This window comes from Antechinus flavipes, chromosome 2 (genome assembly GCF_016432865.1).
Source record: "Antechinus flavipes isolate AdamAnt ecotype Samford, QLD, Australia chromosome 2, AdamAnt_v2, whole genome shotgun sequence".
In the NCBI taxonomy this organism is placed as follows: Eukaryota; Metazoa; Chordata; class Mammalia; order Dasyuromorphia; family Dasyuridae; genus Antechinus; species Antechinus flavipes.
The window spans coordinates 356,091,501-356,109,936 of record NC_067399.1 but is presented as its reverse complement, the minus strand read 5'-3'; the positions used below and the strand labels follow the sequence as shown (position 1 = coordinate 356,109,936).

General features: G+C 37.6%; 1 protein-coding gene across 1 annotated transcript in view; it reads left to right on the top strand.

The window, feature by feature from the left end:
• The window catches only part of LOC127549785 (glycogen phosphorylase, liver form), a 97,282-nt gene that overhangs the window by 76,472 nt on the left and 2,374 nt on the right, over positions 1 to 18,436 (top strand). The window contains exons 18-19 of the mRNA XM_051978107.1: positions 184 to 318; positions 780 to 846. Of these exons, the coding sequence (XP_051834067.1) occupies positions 184 to 318; positions 780 to 846 (202 nt within the window). The remainder of the gene's footprint in view (positions 1 to 183; positions 319 to 779; positions 847 to 18,436) is intronic.

Sequence of the window (18,436 nt, the reverse complement as noted above, 5' to 3'; positions counted from 1 at the left end):
GAATGGCCAAATAAGTTTTGGAATATTATTGTTCTGAAATGATCAGCAGGATCATTTCATAAAGGCCAGGAGAGACTTACATGAACTACTATAAGTAAAGTGAGTAGAACCATATTATGTATAATTCTATATATGTGTGTGTGTCTCATATATAAATACTTCTCTCATTAATCCTATTCTTAGGTATGATGCTAAGGAATATTATGAGAAGCTTCCAGAACTGAAGCTGGCCATTGATCAAATTAATAATGGATTCTTCTCTCCAAAGCAGCCAGACCTTTTCAAAGATATTATTAACATGCTATTCTATCATGACAGGTCAGTACACAGATTGGGATATGTAAGGCATGACTTTGGGAATCAAGTTTTTTTGTTTGTTTGTTTGTTTGTTTTTACTGGGGAAAAAGACTAGTGGTTAAGCCATGTTAAGTGAGAATGAACACAAGATCAGAAAGAATGAGATCCAGGCAAGAAAAAATGGTTTTTTAACCAAATAAACAGGGTAAAACTGACAAAGATAGCATTCTAATTTTCTCATGTAATGGTATGTCCTAGTGTTGAATTATCAACATTATGGCATTTCTTAATTATAGGAAAGACTGTAGAAAATTATGTGGGCTAGCTTACATTCTTGGTAACTGCTTTGAATTTTGTCAACATTCAACCAAATGGATGGTATTTAGATCACAGACCATGATGTAATTTAAACAAAAAGTTGTAAAAGTTACAGGATGTGATAATAATTCTTTTGTTTTAATTTTTATCCCTCAATAAAATAGATTTAAAGTCTTTGCAGATTATGAATCCTATGTCAAGTGTCAAGAAAAAGTCAGTCAACTATACATGGTAAGACCATTTCGAACATGTTCCACTTATCAAATTTAAAGAGAAGTTATTGTCTGGAGAGTTGAAAGAAACTTTTGTATTTTCTTTTTTTTTTTTCATTTTCCCCACTATAGAAATGTTTCTCATATACTCAGGTCCTTGCTATTAGATTAAAATGGAGGATGCATGCAGTTTCCCTGCTCATTCAGGTGAAAAGAAATTCTCAATTTGCTTCTAACTGATAGGAGATAGGATTTTGGTTCTCATTTAGTGGCAGAATATCTAGAATATGTTAAAAAAAATTAAGCCTGTTTTCTTAATTATGAAAATAGCTTTTCTATAATGTGGGAAACTATTTGAGGGATATTTATATGTAAAAAGAAGAGTTTTGCACTTTTCCAATAGAGATAATATTGAGTAATCCTCAATAAATCAAATTATCAATCTTCCACAAATTACATCCTCTGCCAGGGCTAAAGGATTTAGTTGAGTATATGGAAAACTTTATAAAGACGTAGGTGTCCAATAATAGTGATCTGTTTAATTAGCATAAGAAAATAATTAGTGGATAAATGACTAAAAGTGCATGACATATGTTGCAACTCATACATGATATGTCTTTATTTTTAGTCTTATTTTGGAATTCTGGTCAGAGTTATAGCTGTAGATCTCCTATATCATGAGAAATATTACTTCCCATTAAACATAAGTAGTACCATTCTCGATGTGGTATAAATATAACAAAAAAGAGTATATATAAAAACAAAGAAACTGAAACAAGACAGAGTTTGAAAAAATATTTTTCATTTAAATCTCAAAAATAAAAAAGCTTTGTATATTTTGTCATGCTTTCTCTGGGATATAGGAAATAAGATATGTTCCCAACTTATAATATTTGCTGTAGGATTATTTAATGTTTATGCTGCTGTATACACTATTACTTTATTTTATATCAGGTTATCTCAAGTTCCCAGAAATACACCAAACTGTTCTCACTGTAAATTCAAGATTATTGGTTTTGACATATTAGTAAACAGAAAATGGCAGAGTTATCATCAAATCAAAAATAACTCATAATGCTTCACTGCCATTTGACATTTTTCTACCTCGTTTAGCTAGATATAGAAAAATATATACATATACATATATATGTATATACACAAATATGCTGTATCTATATGTGTATGTGTGTGTGTGTCCAGAAAATCAAAGTAAAGAAGATGAAATTTAGGTGTGTCTTGGATTGGCAATTTCCAGGATGGGAATTAATTCTAATCTTAGTTTAATTTCGATTTAGTTTCAATTAGTTTCAATTTAGAATATTTTGTTAGAGGAAAGCTTAAAAAATATATAAGTACAGAATTATTGAGAACATAAAGAAAAAGGAAAAGATAAATGCTGAATCAATACAATATAACACAATGCATTTTCTCAGAATTATGCCATATACTAAAAAGAAAAAAATAAATGCGCTGTTTAGCACACTGAGTATTGAATGGCACCCTCGCTAATAAATCCACCTCTTGGATTAAAACATGTTAATATGTTAGCTGTATTTTTTTGTTCATTTTGTCTACCTCTATTAAAAACCCCTATAATCTTTTTTTAAGATTATAGAATCTTGATACTTATAAACTCTATTATTATGTTTGCTGTTGTGTCTGCCTGCTTCAAGTTTCTCCTCGCTTTACTCTGACCTCAATTTAGCTACCAAAATGATTTTCCTAAAGCACAAGTCCTATCATTTTAACATTCTACTAAGTAGGACTCTATCCTACTTAGGATCAAATACAAAATGCTCAGTTTGGCATCCAAAGGTTTTCATAACCTACTCCCCTCCTATCTTTCCAGTCTTTTTACACTTCCTAATATATATCCCTTGATCCAGTAACACTGGTTTCCTGGCTATTCTACAAACAAGACACTTCATCTCTCAGCTCTGGGTATTTTCTATGGTCATCTGCCAGGCTTCACCTTCTGGCCTCCTTGACGTCCTTTAATTCATAACTAAAATCCCACTTTGGGAGCTTTTCTCTTAATTGCAGTACTGTAAAGTGCAGGCTAGCTCCTTGAAGGACTTTGGGTTCAGCCAAAGTCAGAATAAATTAAAGTACTTGGTCTTTAGGGGGAGAAGTGAAGGAGGCAGGCAAGCAGCCACAAAGCTTGCCAAAAATATATCCTGGAATCTGGAGTTCGGAGTCACCAGCCTCTCTCCTCCTTGTCCTGCTGCTAAGTCACTCTCCTTTCTCTCCCTCCACCCCTCAATCCTTGCCTATGATTATCTTACTCCCAAACATTCAGCAAGCACCAAAGGTGAGGAGAGCCATGATCCAAATATATGCTACTAAAGCCTTGTCTCACATCGAATAGATAATTAGCCTTAAGTGCTCTGCATTCTCAGATTCAAGTATACCTTTGCAGAGTTTTAGTCCTCTACATCTCCCACTTTCTTTTGTTTTAGAACACAGGTGGTCTCACCCTCCCTGACTCTCAGAGAGGTGAGAACTCCCCAAAAAGGAGGTGATCATGCCCCTCCTGACTTCTCAAGAAAGGAGGTGAAAACTCTTATGGGTCACAGCCCCAACTCCCAAGTGGAACAGGCCTTAAGTGACCAGTACTGTCTGTCCACCTGAAATGGCAAAGACTGAGGGGCTAGAGCCATGGATAGGATCCCCTTCCTCCCAACACCCAACAAGTCTCTTATAAAGCTACCCTCAGATTACCTGAACCTTGCCCTGTGCAATGTCCAAGGCTGGTGAGGGGTTGGCAGGCCCTCTTACAAAAAACACTAAAAAGGAGATGATCACGCCCTCCCTTGACTTTTCAGGGAGGGAGATGAAAAACATCAAAGGGAAGTGGGGAGTCAAGCCAAATATTGTTAGTGGGTTTCTGGGCTAAAGGGTCTTACTAGAAATAGGTATATACAAAATCATCAGCATGAGGGGTATTACATAAGCACATAGCAATATAGCACAGGCTAGTAGTAATGAATCTCCCCACAACTGGCACAAGCACAATATGGTGTAACAAACATAAATTGTACATGTAAGTAGTGATATAACAAACAATATGAATCAATGTGGTATTGTAAAAGATTTCCAGAAGTCCTAGAAGGAGGGTATGTAACTAACAATCACACATAGCCTCCTTCCGCAACCAAGAGATAGTCCAAAACCAATCTATTGTCCATTCCTTTATGTGTCAGGAAATCCAATGATCCCTGCAAGTTTTTGAAGTGCTGCAACAGTCTCAGCATGTCTCAAGAAATCCAATGATTCCTACAGATTTTAAAGTCCTGCAACAGTCACATAATGTTCTCAGGGAATCCAATGATTCCCAAGGGTTTTCAAGTCTTACAACAATCTTATCATGTCTCAGGGAATCCAGTGATACCTAAGGGTTTTTAAGTCCTGCATCAGTCTGATTAACAATTTTTGATGTCCATGAGTTAATTGCCATAACCGCCATGCTCTTTCAGTGGTGGGCACAATCAGTGATGGAACCATTCGATGTTTTCTTGGGTTTTCTCCTTTGTGTCAAGGGTCTGCTCCATTTCTCTCCGATGGCCAAGGAGAATATGGCTCATTGGCACCCATCTGATTCCTTCTTCATCTGTAGATACAAGCAAACCTTCTTCCCCAAGCAGTTAACCTATCTGGTCCCTTCCACTCACCACTTTCTAGATCTCTTCACATCACCTGGTGATTATCTAAAGATAGTGGAGCTGCTTGCACTGGACACTGCCCTTCCAGGGGGTTATAAAAACTGTGTGCCAGAGCCAGTGCATCTTTGTCAAAAATCAAGAAGTTAATTGTATAAAGAGCTAGGAGCATGGAAAGGAAGGCAAGCTCTACAGGCTTTTACTATGTTCCTAGCTTCCTCTGTTGTTATCACAAATTGCAAACATAAAACTCAAGCAGCCTGGTGATAGTTAGAATGAGATTCTTAGGCTGCCAGAAATAAAGGAGTATTGGCCAACATGATTGTATCAGTAAACCTGATGCTACGACTTCTTCTGGGTGAGTCACACATTGTGTACCTATATTAGTGACTGGGACATTAGCTACACATTCCCCAGTTTCCCACAACAGTATATGGATGAACACTGTTTTGTAAATACTCTCAGGAGGTGAAATGGTCAAGCTCACTGTGCCTGGAGGCAAGGGATCCATATGCTGGAGAGGAACAGATTTCACCTCTCCAGGGAATATTTCTGTAGTCCCAGCTGCATAAAACTCTATTCTCCCCAGTTGTAATCCTTTTCTCCCATCAGGTTGCTTCTTGGCTGATTGGTCATATCTGAGTACTGAACTTCTAAAGACTCTCTGGGTGTAGCATTGGCTGCCATCATGCCCCAAGTGTTTTGGGGGACCCTGGGGCTGGGTCCCTCATCCTATTTCCCTGAAGTTAAGCTGTTCAATCACAGGATACATTTTGATTCTCATATCAGCTGTACTCTGCCCTTCCTCTTTGGCTTTAAGTAGTGCCTTTTGCAATTGAGTCTTAGGAGGGGGTGATTGCTGGGGGGCGGGAGGGGAGGAGAGGTGCTAGTGATATCACGACCCTTCCCACTCATCCTCCTCCCTCCATCCAGAAAGTTAAAGTTTATGGGCGAGGGTCAAGAGCCTGCTCTGGTGTAGGCAGAGTTGAAGCTGAGCTGAGAAAGTGAGAATCATCAAGCCCTTTAAGTTCACTTAATTCCTTTCTTCCTCTTTCTCCACAAGCTTCTAGTTAGGGGTTTTCTTTTTTCTAAAACTTGTGGGATTCATTAAGTGTAAAGGGCTGAAACTCTGAATAGGTGCACTTGAATCAAACAACCAAGCACTTAAGGCTAATTACCTATTTGACAATGACTCCATTAGCATATGTTTGGAATTGCTCTTCCAGTTAATGCTGGCTCAATGTTTAGGATTAAGAGAGTTGTAGTAAGGATTGGGGGGGGGGGGAGGGTGAGAGAGGCTAGACTACTTCATTTTGCCACAGGATGAGAAGGGAAGTTGGTTGTTACCCTAATTTCACTGAAAAAGTCCCCAGTGACCAGGAAATAGGGTAATTATTTTTAACAGGCAAACAGTGAATTTACTTTGTTAAGAGCTGAACTAGTAACTCTTTTTCTAGCTGAAATGGGGCAGATATTAGGAAAAGATTCTTTCCCACCACCAACCTCACCCCAAAGGAGATTCACAGGAAGAATACTCAGACTGATAAAGAGACAGGGTTTGATTGGAACTTGGCAGCAGATTGAGGGACTCATGCATATATTAGAATGCACATCCCCTTAGTTCTTCAAGGAAGAAGAAATAGAGGCAGATAATTGGAAACTAGTAGGAGATCAACTATGTGAATATTACAATGATAATGGTCCAGATTCAATTTCCAAGGAAACATTCTATATGTACAACTTAATTCAATTGGCCTTAGAGAATCCCACAAGTTATAGAAAAAAGAAAAGTTTAAAGAACAGGCAGATGAGGAAGTATGAGGAAAAAGAGGAAGACAAAGGACAGACTAATGGCAATATCACCAGAGGGCATGAGGAGTTAAGTGAACCTAAAAGATGTGGTGATTCTCACTCTTGTGAGGCAGCTTCAATCCAGGCTAAACTGAAACTGTTCTTGACATGCTCCCATCAACTTCGTCTTCCTGGATGGAGGGAGGAAGAGTAGTGAGAGGGGTAGTGATATCATCAGCACCTCCCCCACCAGCAACCACCCCTCCTATGACTACATTGCAAAAGGCACTACTTAAAGCCAAAGAGGAAGGATAGAATAAAGCTGATTTGAAAATAGAAATGTATCCTGTGATTCAACAGTTTAATTCTTCAGGTCAAGAAAGTAGAAGATACATTCCTTTTGATCCAGAAATCATCAAAGGCCTGAAAAAGGCTTGCACTCATTAGGGGGCTACATCAGCTTATGTTAAGATGTTATTACAGTATTTGGCTTATGGAATTTTAAGCCCTAGTGATTGGAAATCTATAGCAAGGACATGCTTAAATCTGGACAAAACTTGTTATGGCTTTCTGAATATAGTGAACTCTATAGGATATAAGCCCAATGAAACAGTCAAAATGGAGTTAATACTCCAATCATCTATGACCAACTAACAGGTGTAGGTTCTTACACTTCAGTACAGATTAATTATCCAATAACAGCATATGAGCAAATTGTTTCTGGTGATATCAAAGCATGGGGTTTTATCCCAAGTAAAAAGGACAAAAAAGAGGCCTTCATGAAAATAGCACAAGGGCCAAATGAACCCTTTGCTGATTTCGTGGGACGTTTGCAGACAGCTGTCATACAAACTATTGGTGAAAAGGCAGCAACAGAAATTATGATAAGGCAACTTGCTAAAGAAAATGCTAATGAGGTTTGCAGAAGAATTATACTAGGATTACATAAGGATGCTCCTTTAGAGGAGATCCTAAGACGCTGTGCGTTGGTAAGCACACATCCCTTTTATAATCAGGCTATGATGCAGACTTCCCAAGATCCAAACATAGAAAGACAGGGTCGCTTTTGGCAAAGGACTTCCAGAGAGACTCGTCAATGCTTTCAATGTGGTAAAGTAGCATCTGAAAGTTCAATGTTGGCATAGAGACAGAGTGAGAAAACAGGATGGGAGAACAAGACTAAAAACTCCATGTCCAAATTGCAACAGAGGCTTCCATTGGGCATCAGAACATAGAAGGATTCAAAGAAACTGGATGAGGGGCCCAGCCCCAGGACCCAAGGTAAAAAACACTTGGGGAATGATGGCAGCCAATGTTATACCCAGAGAGCCTTTAGAAGTTCAATACTCAGACACAATCAATCAGCTAGGAAGCAACATGATGGGAGAAAGAGATTACAATTGGGGAGAATAGAGTTGTATGCAGCTGGGACTACTGAGATACACCCTGGAGAGATGAAAACTGTTCCTCTCCAGCCTATGGATCCCTTGCCTCCAGGCACAGTAGGCTTGACCATTCATCTCCTGAGAATACTTACAATACAGTGTTCATCCATACACTGATATGGAAACTGGGGAATGTATAGCTAATATCCCAGTCACTACTACAGGTAGACAATGTGTGACTTATCACCCAGGAGAAGTAGTAGCATCAGCTTTACTGATACAGATTCCTAATAGGCAATCTGGTGATAGTTGCCCAGATTGTGACTCCAAGCAACAGAATCCAGGAATATTCTGGTCAGCAGCTGTAAATTCCAGACTAGCTCCTTGGAGACCTCAGAATCAGCCAGAGTCAAAATAAGCAAAAGTCCTTGGTCTTTAGGGGGGAAAATGAAGGAGATGGACAAAACTGCCTCAAACTCTCTACCAATCTCACTTCTCATTGCCCTCCTTCAAAGTGACTCTGGCTTGTCTCCCTCCACCCCCAATCCTCCTACAATTGTTCTAACTAACCTCAAGCATTGACTTAGCATTAACTGGGAGAAAAGAAATTCCAAACATGCTAATAGAGTTATTCTTCAATAGATAATTAGGCCTTAAGTGCTGGCTGTCTGATTCAAGTGCATCTATTCAGAATTTCAGTCCTTTACAAGCACATGTAACAGCTGACCAACCTATGCTCACTATCTATATAAATGGCATGCCATTAGAATGATGGGTAGACACAGGTGTAGATCATATAGACATTAGAGGTACCAACTGGCCTAGTCATTGGCCAAAGATTAAGGCAGACACCTATATTTCTGGCATAGAAGGATCAATTACAGTTAAAGTTAGTGCTACTCCTTTGAGATGGACATTTGAAGGTGAAACAGGAGTTATTATTCCTTTTATAGTTGAAAAAATCCCCATCAATTTGTGGGGAAGAGACATTTTACAACAATTAGGATTACAAATGAGGACTTCAGTTTTTCAGGCAGGGCTGCTGTTGAAGGCCTGCCAACACTCTCACCTGTTCCTAATCAGTGGAAAATTGATACACCTGTGTGGGTACAACAGTGGCCCTTAGCTAGAGATAAAATTCAGGCCTTATTAGATATAGTACAGGAGCAACTTGACCAAAGACACTTACAGCCTTCTCTAAGTCCTTGGAATTCCCCTGTATTTATTGTAAGAAAGAAATCTGGAAAGTGGAGGATGTTGACTGATTTAAGAAAAGTAAATGAACAGATGGAAATTATGGGAATTCTTCATCCTGGATTTCCATCTCCTACTCAGTTGCCTAGAGAATGGCCTCTTTGGGTTATAAACATTAAGTATTGTTTTTATTCTATCCCTCTAGATAAGGAGGATATGAAAAGATTTGCCTTTTCAATGTCCAGCATAAAATTAGTTGAGCCTCATAAAAGATATGAATGTACAGTTTTGCCACAGGGAATGAAAAATAGCCCTGCTATGTGTTAAATGTATGTTGCTGCTGCTCTTACACCAGTAAGAAAAGCATTTCCAAAAGTAATGTGATTACATTACTTGGATGATATATTGGGATGTGCACCTGAGGAGCAAATGTTAGAAGCATGTCTACAAAAGACCATAGAAACACTAAGGAACTACAAATTGCATATAGCTCCAGAAAAAATTCAAAGACATGCTCCTTTTCAATATTTAGATTATGAAGTATACCCTAAAGTGCTTACAGTACAAAAACTTTCCTTAAGAACAGAGAAGCTAAAATCTATTGTTTGACAAACCCAAAGATCCTAACTTTGGGGATAAGAATTCATTATTTGACAAAAACTGCTGGGATAGCTGGAAATCAGTATGGCAGAAATTAGGCATGGACCTACACTTAACACCATATACCAAGATAAGATCAAAATGGGTCCATGATTTAGGCATAAAGAATGAGATTATAAATAAGTTAGAGGAACATAGGATAATTTATCTCTCAAACTTGTGGAGAAGGAAGAAATTTGTGACCAAAGATGAACTAGAGGTCATTATTGATCACAAAATAGAAAATTTTGATTACATCAAATTAAAAAGCCTTTGTACAAACAAAACTAATGCAAACAAGATTAAAAGGGAAAGCAACAAACTGGGAAAACATTTTCACAGTTAAAGGTTCTGATAAAGGTCTCATTTCCAAAAGACATAGAGAATTGACTCTAATTTATAAGAAATCAAGCCATTCTCCAATTGATAAATGGTCAAAGGATATGAACAGACAATTTTCAGATGATGAAATTGAAACTATTTCTAGCCATAGGAAAAGATGGTCCAAGTCATTATTAATCAGAGAAATGCAAATTAAGACAACTCTGAGATACCACTACACACCTGTCAGATTGGCTAAAATGATAGGAAAAAATAATGATGAATGTTGGAGGGGATGCGGGAAAACTGGGACACTGATGCATTGTTGGTGGAGTTGTGAACAAATCCAACCCTTCTGAAGAGCAATCTGGAATTATGCCCAAAAAGTTATCAAACTGTGCATTCCCTTTGATCCAGCAATGCTATTACTGGGCTTATACCCCAAAGAGATACTAAAGAAGGGAAAGGGACCTGTATGTGCCAAAATGTTTGTGGCGACCCTGTTTGTAGTGGCTAGAAACTGGAAAATGAATGGATGCCCATCAATTGGAGAATGGCTGGGTAAATTGTGGTATATGAATGTTATGGAATATTATTGTTCTGTAAGAAATGATCAGCAGGATGAAAACAGAGAGGCATGGAGAGACTTACATGAACTGATGCTAAGTGAAATGAGCCGAACCAGGATATCATTATATACTTCAACAACGATACTGTATGAGGATGTATTCTGATGGAAGTGGATTTCTTTTTTTTTTTTATTTTTCCATAATTCCTCCAACATTTTTAATATATATTTTATTTTATTTTATAATAACTTTATATTGACAGAATCCATGCCAGGATAATTTTTTTACAACATTATCCCTTGTACTCGCTTCTGTTCTGATTTTTCCCCTCCCTCTCTCCACCCCCTCCCCTAGATGGCTAGCAGTCCTATACATGTTAGATATGTTGAAGTATATCCTAGATACAATATATGTTTGCAGAACCGAACAGTTCTCTTGTTGCACAGGGAGAATTAGATTCAGAAGGTAAAAATAACCCGGGAAGGAAAACAAAAATGCAGAAAGTTCACATTCATTTCCCAGTGTTCTTTCTTTGGGTATAACTGCTTCTGTCCATCATTGATCAATTGAAACTGAGTTAGATCTTTTCTTTGCAAAGAAATCCACTTCCATCTTTGACAAAGAGACCTAACTCAGTTTCAATTGATCAATGATGGACAGAAGCAGCTACATCCAAAGAAAGAACACTGGGAAATGAATGTGAACTTTCTGCATTTTTGTTTTCCTTACCGGGTTATTTTTACCTTCTGAATCCAATTCCTCCTGTGCAACAAGAGAACTGTTCGGTTCTGCACACATATATTGTATCTAGGATATACTATGACATATTTAACATGTATAGGACTGCTTGCCATCTAGGGGAGTGAGTAGAGGGAGGAAGGGGAAAAGTTGGAACACAAGTGAATGCAAGGGATAATGTTGTAAAAGATTACCCAGGCATGGGTTCTGTCAATAAAAAGTTATAATTATTAAAAAAAAAAAAAAAAAGAACCTATCCAATACTTATGACCTTCATGAAGTTTTTTCTGTACTACATGATTTGGTTCCATTCTTTTAAGTGACATAATAAACATTCTTCTACTCCCCTCCCCCTCACCAAAAAAAGAAGAGCAGGGAAGCTAAACACCTTAAATGACTTTCAGAAATAGATAGGAGATATCCAATGGATGCATCTAGTGTCAGGCTTGACTACCTATCAATTGCAATCATTATATGACATTTAAAGGTGAGATAGTGCTTTAACCTTACCACGCCAGCTTACAAAAGAAGCTCAAGAGGCTTTGAGAGAAGTTGAACTAGCTTTATCCAATGTGGTTGAAAGAGTCATTCGAAAACCCTTGGAAAAATCAGTTTTTGCTACAAAAGAACCTCCCAGCAAATCAGACCAACCCAGTGCTTGTGGCTAGAATTTTATTAAAGACCATTATGCGAGCAGTACAATTATCTGGGATAAGACCTGACAAGATATACACCTTTTATACTAAAGCACAAATTAAGGTACGCTGTGAAACTATCTCAGAGTGGCAAATTTTATTGGCCACAGCTCCAAATTTTACACATGGGTCTCCATTAAAGATAATCAGATTATTACATAATTGGTGATGGATTCTTGAAGAAAAGGTTTATAAAGTTCCTCTTAAAGGAACAAATATCTTTACAAATGTACCCAAACATAATATTTGTACTGTATACTCTCTTGACTTAACCATAAAAAAATAGTAAGAATTCCTTTTCAGTCCACTCAGCAGAATGAATTGTATGCAATTTTTCTAGCTCTTACTTGTTATCCAGGAGATATAAATATAATATCTAATTTGGCCTATTCAGTAAGTGTGGTCCAAAGAATTGCCACAGATCAAATAAAATTTGTAGCTTCCAATATATATCAGCTCTTAAAGGAATTTCAAGAGCAAGTGAGAAAGCATTCAGATAAGATTTATATCTTGCATGGCCACTATCAAAGTGGACTTCCAGGTCCTATTTTTGATGGTAACTAACCATGTTGGCCAATATTCCTTTATTTCAGGAAGCCCAAGAATCTCATGCCGGCTGATAGAGCTTTACATTTACAATTTGGGATAACAAAAGAGGAAGCTAGAAGCATAGTAAAAGCCTGTACAGCTTGTCTTCTTTTCTACATTCCTATGCTCCCTTAAGGGAAGAACCCTTGTGGTTTGAGACCCAATGAAATTTGGGAAATGGATGTGACCCATTATAAATCTTTTTGTCATCTGTCTTTTATCCATGTTGTAGTAGACATCTTTTCAGGATTCACTTTTGCAATACTAGCAGCAAAAGAGACAGCCAGAGTGTCTGAATTCCTTATACAAGCATTTGCAAATATGGGTGTGCCACAAGCAATAAAAACAGATAATGGATTTGCATATACTTCTAAACATTTTGTACACTTTTGTGCACAGTATAAGATTTTACACATCACTGGCATACCCTTTAATCCTCAAGGCCAGGCAATAGTAAAGAGGAGAAACATAGTCATCAAGACAATCCTCCAAAAACAAAAGAAATGTGGAGCCACAGGTTACCCTAGAGAACTTCTAAACTTAGCTCTTTATATTATTAACTTCTTGATTTTTGACAAAGATGCACTGGCTCTGGCAGACAGGTTTTATAACCCACCAGAAGGGCTGTGTCTAGTATGAGCAGCTCCACTATCTTTAGATAATCACTAGGTGATGTGGAGAGATCCAGAAAGTAGTGAATGGAAGGGACCAGATAGGTTAACTGCTTGGAGAAGAGGGTTTGCTTATATCTCTACAGATGGAGAAGGAATCAGATGGGTGCCAATGAGCTGCCCATGTCCATTGGAGAGAGATGAGCAGACCCTTAAAACGAAGGAGAAGATCCAAGAAACATCAGATGGTTCCATCACTGACTGTGCCTACCACTGAAAGAGCATGGCAGTTATGGCGATTGACTAATGGACACCAAAAATTGTTGGACTTCAAAACACTCAGGAATCATTGGATTCTCTGAGACATGATAAGATTGTTGTTAAGACTTCAAAACCCTCAGGAATCATTGGATTCTCTGAGAAATAATAAAACTGTTACAAGACTTCAAAATCTACAGGGATCATTAGATTCCCTGACATGTGAAGTAATGGACAATAGATTGGTTTTGGACTATCTTTTGGTTGCTGAAGGAAGCATATGTGTGATTGTTATTTACATACCCTCCTTCTGGGACTTCTGGAAATCTTTTACAACACTATGTTGATTCATATTGTTTATTATACCACTACTTGCATGTACAATTCATGTTTGTTACATTAACCTGCACAGGCTATAGGGAGAGTCATCAATGCTAGCCTGTGCTTTATTGTTATGTGCTTGTGTAATATCTCCCATGCTGATGGGTTTGTGCATACCTGTAAAACCCTTCAGTAAAACAATATCTGGCTTGACTCCCCACTTCCCTTTGGTGTTTTTCATCTCTCTTCCTGAGAAGTCAGGGAGGGCATGATCATCTCCTTTTTAATGCTTTCCCCTCCCTTCCTGAGAAGTCAGGGAGGGTGTAATCACCTCCTGTTTGGGGTTCTCATCTCCCCAGAAGTCAGGGATGGTGACCACCTCTGTTCTAAAACAAAAGAAAGCCAGAGATGTAAAGGCTGAAACTCTGAATAGGTGCAATTGAATCAGACAACTAAGCATTTAAGGCTAATTACCTATTTGACTCTATTAGCATATGTTTGGAATTGCACTTCTCACAGTTAATGCTGGCTCAATGTTTAGGGTTAAGAGAATTGTAGGTAAAGATTAGAGAGTGGGGTGAGAGAGGCTAGAGAACTTCACTTTGCAGTAGGATGAGGAAAAGGGAAGTTGGTGCTGAACCTCATGGCGGTTTATCTGTCTCCTTCACTTCTCTCCCTATACACCAATGACTTTTACTTATCATGACTCCAGCCATTCCTGAGGCCTCCAGCGAGCTAGCCGAGACTTTACATTTAAGGCCAATTGTATTACATTGTATATATAGAATGTTTCCTTAGAAATTGAATCAGGACCTTTATCATCGTAATATTCACAGATCTCCTACTAGTTTCCAATTACCTGCCTCTATTTCTTCTTCCTTGAAGAACCAAGAGGATGTGCATTCTAATGTTTTCAAGAGTCCACCAATCTGCTCCCAAGTTACAGGCAAACCTTGCTTCTTTATTAGTCTATATATGCTTTCTTATAGAGCTCCCTTGGGGTGGGAGTGGGAGGAAGAATCTTTTCCTAATATCTCCTCCATTTCAGCTAGAAAAGGAAAGTTACAAGTTTAGTATTTAACAAAGTAAGTTCCCTGTTTGTCTATTTCAATACTCACCCTCTTTTTTTGGTCTCAGGGACTTCTTCAGTGAAATTGGGTACCAAATGTAAAGTGTGAGCTAACTCCTTAGAGAGCTTCAGAGTCAACCAGAGTCAGGATAAATTAAAGTCCTTGGTCTTTACAGGGAGAAGTGATGGAAGCAGGCAAGCTGCCACGAGGCTTGCCAAAGATGTATCCTGGATTCTGGAGTCTGAAGTCACCAATCTCTCTCCTTGTCCTGCCACCACATCACTCTCCCTTCTCTCCCTCCACCACCCAATCCTTGCCTACGATTATCTTCCTACCAAACATTCAGCAAAGCACTAAAGTTGAGGAGATCCATGATCCAAATATATGCTACTAAAGCCATTGTCTCACATCTAATAGGTAATCAGCCTTAAGTGATCTGCATTCTCAGATTCAAGTATCCTATTCAGAGTTTTAGTCCTCTACACAGTACCTTCATTCTTTTAAGTATTTTCATTCTTTTAACTATTTTCTATTCATCTTTTTTATGACATGCTTTGTATATAACTATTGGTATCTTTTTTCTCTTTTTAGATTATAAACTTCTTGATAGCAGGGACTGTTTGTTTGTTTTTGCTGAGGCAAAAACATTTTTTTCTTAACTTGCCCAAGGTCGCACAGCTAGGAAATATTAAGTGTCTGAGATCAGATTTGAACTCAGGTCCTCCTGACTTCAGGGCTGGTGCTCTAACTGCCCCTCAGCTAGAGGAAAAAAACAGGGATCTCTTCTTATACCTCCAGTACTTGGCACAGTACCTGGCATATAGTAGGGACTTAGTGATTATTAACTGATGGATTAAGTGATTGATTGATATTGGTCTCAAGTCCATTTATCATGTAGAGGTGAAGGAAAACATATATTGTTTTAAAATTATGTTCTTTTTCAGACACGAAATTATATTCTTACTTTTCAGACAGCAAAATTCCACCTTCTCTCTGTTCCACCTCCTCTCCTCTCCACCTCAAGTGAGAATGAAAGAAAAAACCACAATCATTATTCCAAACTTTTATAGTTAAGTAAAACAAATTTCAGCATTGACTGTGTGACCAGGTCTATCTGCCTCCCCTGTCCCTTTCTTTTTCTGTTTTTGTATCTGTATGTCTCTTATCTTTCTGTGTCTGTCTCTGTCTTTCTGTGTCTGTCTTTCTGTCTCTCTGTGTGTCTTTATGTTTGTGAATATTTCATTTTGTATCCTTATATCAGAAGGTAATTAGCAGGTTTCAACTTTACTTAGAATTACAATTTTTTCAAGCCCATATCTAGTAACTAAAAAATGTTAAAATATTGCATCACATTCATATTTTATAGTTTATTCATTCCTCAATTTATGGACAATCCCTCACATTCCCATTCTTTACAACCTGAAATATAGTCACAAATATTTTGTACATCCTTAGAGTTTGTTCTGCTTAGAATTAATTCCTCTCTTAATACCCTTTCTAATCCTTTCTCCCCTTTCCCTCCTGATTAAGTGAAATGTATTTCTGCACAAAACTATGTATGTAGTTTAATGATTCTTAAATTATTTCTCCTGGACATGTTGTCCAGATAGGCTGTATTGCTTTAAGAAACTTTATATTTTCTTCCATTTTTTTCAGTCTTATGGCTATGTTTTAATATTTCTTATAGTTTCATGCATTCGTTGGCTTCTAATTGGTTCATTCTAATTTTTTTGTTTGTTGCATGGGCCAACTTTTGTACCTCTTGTGCCAAACTATTATTTTCCTTTCCAATTTTTTCATAGCTCTCTTTTTCAATCTTTTCTGCTAGCATTCTTATTTCATCAATAAAAAGTATTTCAATTCTTTTTTCATTCTTGCTTTATGTCTTTTAGACATTCTACTTGAACCTGTGCCCAAACTGTGTTGTCTTTGAGGCTGATTGTAGATGTGTGGATCTGTCTTCTGGTTTGAGTTTACCTCTCATAATAACAGCTTTTTTTATGGTGGGATATTTTTCTTCATTATTTTGCTTATTTTTCCAACCTATTTCCTTATTTGATCTTTGATATTAACACCAGGTTCTGGGCACTTCTGATGGGAAAATTTGGCTTGATTCTATTATTGATTTTCTTAAAATATGGAATGCTTAGGAACAGTTAAGGCTGGGGATCTGAAAGCTTTCAGTGGTCCCAAAGTCATCTAATCCAAAAGTCTGATTGCATTCTGCTAGTCTTAAATTTTGTAAGTTCCTGACATGGGTTTGGGTCTGAGCAGTAGTTGATTGCTGCTCTACTTGGCCTTTATTGGTTAGCTGGTTTAGAGTGACAAAACTAAAGGGTCTAGGAGTCCTGCTATGATTATTCCTTGGTAGGCTGCAAACAAGGCCACAAAGTGGCCTTCACACAGTGTGTGAAGAGAAGTTCTGAAGACCACAGATCCCACTCTGTTCCTGTGGTCTTCAGAACTTCTCTTCACATACTGCCTAGGCATGTGGCTATTCTTATGATAGGTATCAATTTTTTTCTTAAAAAGTTTTTCTTGATTTTTGGAATAAGAATGTTAGCTATTATGTGTAAAAACATACTACTCATGGGTGCAAGTATGCCCCAGGTCTGGATCCAGACTTAGATAGTGATAAAAAAGCTGCAAATTGTCATCCATTCCCATTGTAGTGCTTAAGAATGTGCCTGAAATTTCCTCTTTCCCTGATGCATGGCTTCTCCCTAGGTTCCCCTGTTCCAATGAGCTGATTTTAGCAGACCCGATCCCAAGTTTCTGCAGATCTCTCAGTCTATCTCACTCTGCTGACATAGGCTGGAAAAATGACTCAACCTGTGACTTCTTGATTTCCTTATCAGCATTTTCTATAACTGGAGAAGTTTTGAGGAGTTCACTATTTCTCAAACTGCTTCTTGACACTCCATCATCTCAGCTCTAACCCCATGATATATAAATAACTAACTGTTGTGCTGGTTGCATCAAACTTTATAAAATTGTATTTCATACATTTGGTCATTTTAAAATGGCAGGGTTTTATGATAAATGTATATAATCTGCTATTAATATATATGAATATGTAAAAATTTTCTACAAATTACTAAAAGAATAACCATTTATACTGATGGAGTATAGTTTTGTAAAGAGCTTTGTTAATCTTCTAAGTAAAGCATTGCTAAATGATTCATTGCTAGTAAACTAAAAGAAGAAAATATTGAATAAATCTTGATATATTCATGTGGCTAGGAAGTAATATTTTATATAAGATATTTAGATTCATAGGTTTAGAGCTAGAAGGAAGTGTAGAGGCCATTAATCAATTAAATTTTCAATAAACATTTAAGTACCTATTATGTTACAGGAACTGTGCTAAGTGCTGGAGATACAATTTATAAGAATAAAAACAGTCTCTGTCCTGACAGTTTTCAATCTAATGGAGGAAGGCAGTACACAAAAGGAAGTTGAAAAGGTGGAGGTGATATGAGGCACTAAAGGGTGCACATAGTATGAGGGCTGATTTTTTGGGAGTCAAAATCAAGCAAAACAAATGATGGGAAATGAAAAGTTGGCTAGAAAACGGGGGACTTTGGGAAGAGTCTTTTGTCACTGCACTCCATCCCTGGAATTAGAGAAGAGATGTACCTGAGGGTCACTGAGGATGTGCTAAGAATCAAAACTAAAGCGTTCTCCATGATTGATAAGATTTCAGGTGATGAGTTTAGATTAGATGAAGCATGATGTTCTTGGAGTCAAAATCAGAGGAGTTGAGTGGA